Source organism: Pinus tabuliformis, chromosome 5_2 (genome assembly GCF_031772625.1).
Source record: "Pinus tabuliformis cultivar Carrire ecotype Pingquan chromosome 5_2, CPIR1, whole genome shotgun sequence".
In the NCBI taxonomy this organism is placed as follows: Eukaryota; Viridiplantae; Streptophyta; class Pinopsida; order Pinales; family Pinaceae; genus Pinus; species Pinus tabuliformis.
In genome coordinates this window covers 379,230,562-379,234,628 of record NC_142306.1, presented here as the reverse complement: position 1 = coordinate 379,234,628, position 4,067 = coordinate 379,230,562, and the positions used below count along the sequence as shown (strand labels likewise).

General features: G+C 38.3%; 1 protein-coding gene across 1 annotated transcript; it reads left to right on the top strand.

The window, feature by feature from the left end:
* The first annotated feature begins 406 nt into the window (after window positions 1-406).
* Window positions 407-2,011, top strand: LOC149159046 (WUSCHEL-related homeobox 9-like). Its single transcript, XM_089434171.1, has 2 exons — window positions 407-527; window positions 1,731-2,011. The coding sequence occupies exons 1-2, from the start codon at window positions 407-409 to the stop codon at window positions 2,009-2,011; spliced, it is 402 nt and encodes a 133-aa protein (XP_089290297.1).
* Window positions 2,012-4,067: the final 2,056 nt, after the last annotated feature.

Sequence of the window (4,067 nt, the reverse complement as noted above, 5' to 3'; positions counted from 1 at the left end):
AGTTTATCGTAATTTGACTTCCAGTGAATTTTATAATAAAGTACTCGGGATTCTAGGCAAGTCCAAGCCAGTTTATCGTAATTTGACTTCCCGATTTATCGTAATTTGACTTTCGAACATTTGAAGTCCATTGGATCCGTGGTGTAACGAACCCCAATATGTAAAATATCGCACCATTTGCCTGCTGTTGTCCAGCTATGCTCATCTAATTTCGAGATATTCCATTCGAGGTGTGCGTGATAATGGCATTTCTAGGTGCTTTATAAATTGGGAGTTACTGTTACACAAGTAATTACAGTTTCATTGTGCATTTTAATCTGTAAATTGCAGCAGCAACAGCGGAGGAGCGGGTTCAAGGCCGAGCAGAAGGAAAGATTTAGAGAGAACCCCCCTCCATTCTAACAACATGAATTCGCAGAAGCAATGGACCAGTATGTTCATAAAAACCCAGTCGTCAACCTCGTCAGGCAATCAACTTTCTGAAACGTCTGATTCTTCCACGATGAGGTGGCCTTACTCTGAACCAGGTAAGCAATATCCCCTGGGCCGCAAGTCCAAACTTAATCCAGTTTGCCCAGATGCCGGGTATATAGAGTCCTATTTCATTCACATCTAGACGCATCGATATGATGCAGTTCCGCTCATGCTTACAGAGGCAGTTCAATACAAATTTTCTTTTTTCAATACACCTTTTCAACAAACCTTTTTAGACAAGGCTATTAAAAATTATCACTCATTACAACAATTCAAAATAAACATTCCATTTTACAACTTTCTTGACTCTCAATTTACAATCCCTTTAGGTTAACTTTTCACTGTATCATGCTCTGCAACTAGTGACTAATTTCAATATCGACGTTTATATTATTATTGGACATTGTATTCACTGTAGGACTATTCAAGAGGTTCCATTTAGGGTTATCAGGGTTCATAATAATTATAACATAACCATTAATTTCCTTAAATAAGCTTTGGTAGGTTTTCTGAATCTTTGCAGTTAAACATTATCCCTCATTACAAAAATTCAAAATGAAATTTGCAGTTACTGGACAGAGATCATTTTGCAACTTTCTTGAATCCCAATTTACAATCACGATATGTTAACTTTTCACTACATCATCCTCTGCGTCTAGTGACTACTTTCAATATCGACCTTTATGTCAGTATCTGACATTGTATCATTGTAGACTCTATTCAGGTGATCAGGGTCCATGATAATTATAATATGATCATTAATTCCCTTAAATAAGGTTTAGCAGGTTAATCTTCGCAATCTTATATATTCTTATTTTTACTGGTTGAAGGGTATTAGAAAAAAAGAGAGATGTAGATATATTAAAAAAAAACCATACAAAACAATTCTATATAAAATTTTTGAAATGATTTCTATAAACCAAGTATTAAGTGACATAATTATATCATACCTTATTCCTTTGAGAATTGAATCTCAAAATGTCATTGATCTCTTTTTTAATCATATTCAAACATACGTACGAAAACATTATTAATCTAATCTTACGCCCTTTTAAGAGAATGGCTCATTTAAAAAAAGATAATTGTTTTGAAAATTTTAAATTTCTTTCTACACCTTTGTATTTTTTCAATTTGTTTTAATCACATTTCTTTAACATGTTCTAGCCATTTATGTCAAACCCAATTGGCAATATGAGTCCAAGTATCCGAATAGAGTATTGACAATTCTTTCGATTGATATATTTTACATGCAACAGGTGAAACGTCACATAATCATGCACTGGAGAGGGAGACGAGCCAGCCCAAAGGGAGAACCAGATGGAATCCAAAACCAGAGCAGATAACGATATTGGAAGCTATTTTCCAATCTGGCGTGGTGAGTCCTCCAAGAGAAGAAATAAAGAGAATCAGAGCGCAGCTAGAGGTGTTCGGACAAGTTGGAGACGCAAACGTGTTTTACTGGTTCCAGAACAGAAAATCCCGATCAAAGAGAAAGCCGCGATTGCCAGCTGCACAAAGATCTAAATCTAGGACCTAGTCTAGGACCCTTTCTTCAAGTTCATCTACATCTACATCAACATCTGTTAATTCCAAATCTGTCACGGAAATTTACAATAGTTCACCCAATTCGAAGCACAGTAACACTGGAGATCAATACTACTCCAGTTGTGCAACGCCAGTTTCTGCATTCGCCGAGAATGATTATGACATGCAGGCCGTGTACAAAGAAATGAGGAAAACATCAATATCTGTTCCGACTAAAACTTTGCCAAACCCTTCTAATAGTCTAGCCAATGCCATGCAGCCTAACATTGGAGATCAATATTGCTTCAATTCTGCTGCTCCACTTTATTCATCTGCTGGGAATACATTAACATCTGCTCCGCCTGAAACTTTGCTGAACTCTTCCAAAAGTCCACTCAATGCCATGCCGGCTAACATTGGAGATCAATATTACTTCTCTTCTGCTCCGCCGGTATCTTCATCTGTTAATTCTAAAACTGTCACGGAAATTTATAATAGTTCACCCAATTCCATGCACAGTAACACTGGAGATCAATATTACGCCACTTGTGCAACGCCAGTTTCTGCATTCGCCGAGAATGATTATGACATGCAGGCCGTGTACGAAGAAATGAGTAAAACATCAATATCTGTTCGGACTAAAACTTTGCCAAACCCTTCTAATAGTCTAGCCAATGCCATGCAGCCTAACATTGGAGATCAATATTGCTTCTCTTCTGCGGCCCCACTTTATTCATCTGCTGGGAATCATTATGATCATCTGAATACATCAACGGATCAATATTGCTTCTCTTCTGCCGCTCCACTTTATTCATCTGCTGGGAATCAATATGATCATCTGAATACATCAACATCTGCTCCGCCTGAAACTTTGCTGAAGTCTTCCGAAAGTCCACGCAATGCCATTCCGGCTAACACTGGAGATCAATATTGCTTTTCTTCTGCTGCGCCGGTATCTTCATCTGCCGGGCATCATTATGATCTTCACACCGTGTACGATGAAATGAGTAATATTAATGAACTCTGTAATATGCAAGCAATAGAAGCCACAGCAGCAGCAGCAGCAGAAGCTCAAAGCATAGTGAATAAAGGTACATCAATGGAACAAAATCATTCTCGTATCTTGACATGAAGATGCAAGAGTGCATGGAAACATAGACATTGCCGTCATTGCAGTCAATAAGTTGTCTGGACCATGTCTGATACTAATCTTGGTGTGCAGGAATAGGAGGGGTGCAAGAGGGCTCTATCAGTAACCCCAGGCCATCAATAACTGTATTCATCAATGACGTCCCAACTACAATCCCTTCAGGCCCTATAAATTTCGGGGATTTCTTCGGGAATGATGGTCTTCTACTAAATTCCTCTGGCGAGTCTGTTCTAGTTAATGAATTTGGACTCACAAGCCTGGAGCATGGAGCTACGTATTTCTTGGTACGCTATATATAATTCTCCTTCTGTAGAATCAGCACGAGGCCAATAACATTGATTGTAAAAGGAAGAGGTTGATTCTCACTCTCCATGTGCGTGTGTTTGCTTTCTATTTTTGCAGATATGAAGGAATTTTTCATGACCACTTCATGACAATCTGGAGCTCCTAGTTTCTCCGTCGCCCTATTCAATCTCGGCTTAGCTTCTAAAGCTTAAGATTTTATACGTTGTCGCTATGTATTTCATAGATTTTATAAGCGTCTCATGTGAAAAGAAAGGGATGTTGCAGACTGCAGTGTATACAATTTCTTAGTCGTAGTACTGGTGGGTGACTGAGTGCTTTCCGACCTCCCCTCACATTCACTTATTCTTTTGTAATTCATGCTCCCTCACATTCAGTTATTCTTTTGTAATTCATGCTCCGACCTCCCCTCACATTCAATAATTCTTTAGTAATTCATGCTCTCTCACATTCAGTTATTCTTTTGTAATTCATGCTCCGACCTCCCCTCACATTCAATTATTCTTTTGTAATTCATGCTCCGCTCTCCCAATGATATGCAATTGTACATACATAATTCAACGGGATAATGTTAATTTTAAGATTCTTTCATTCCATCGCTGGATGGAAACATCAT

Excerpts from the sequence above, each read along its gene's own strand:
- LOC149159046 (XM_089434171.1), top strand. The coding sequence starts at position 407 with ATGAATTCGCAGAAGCAATGGACCAGTATGTTCATAAAAACCCAGTCG. Across the intron at positions 528-1,730 it reads GTGGCCTTACTCTGAACCAG|GTGAAACGTCACATAATCAT; the intron begins GTAAGCAATATC and ends TACATGCAACAG.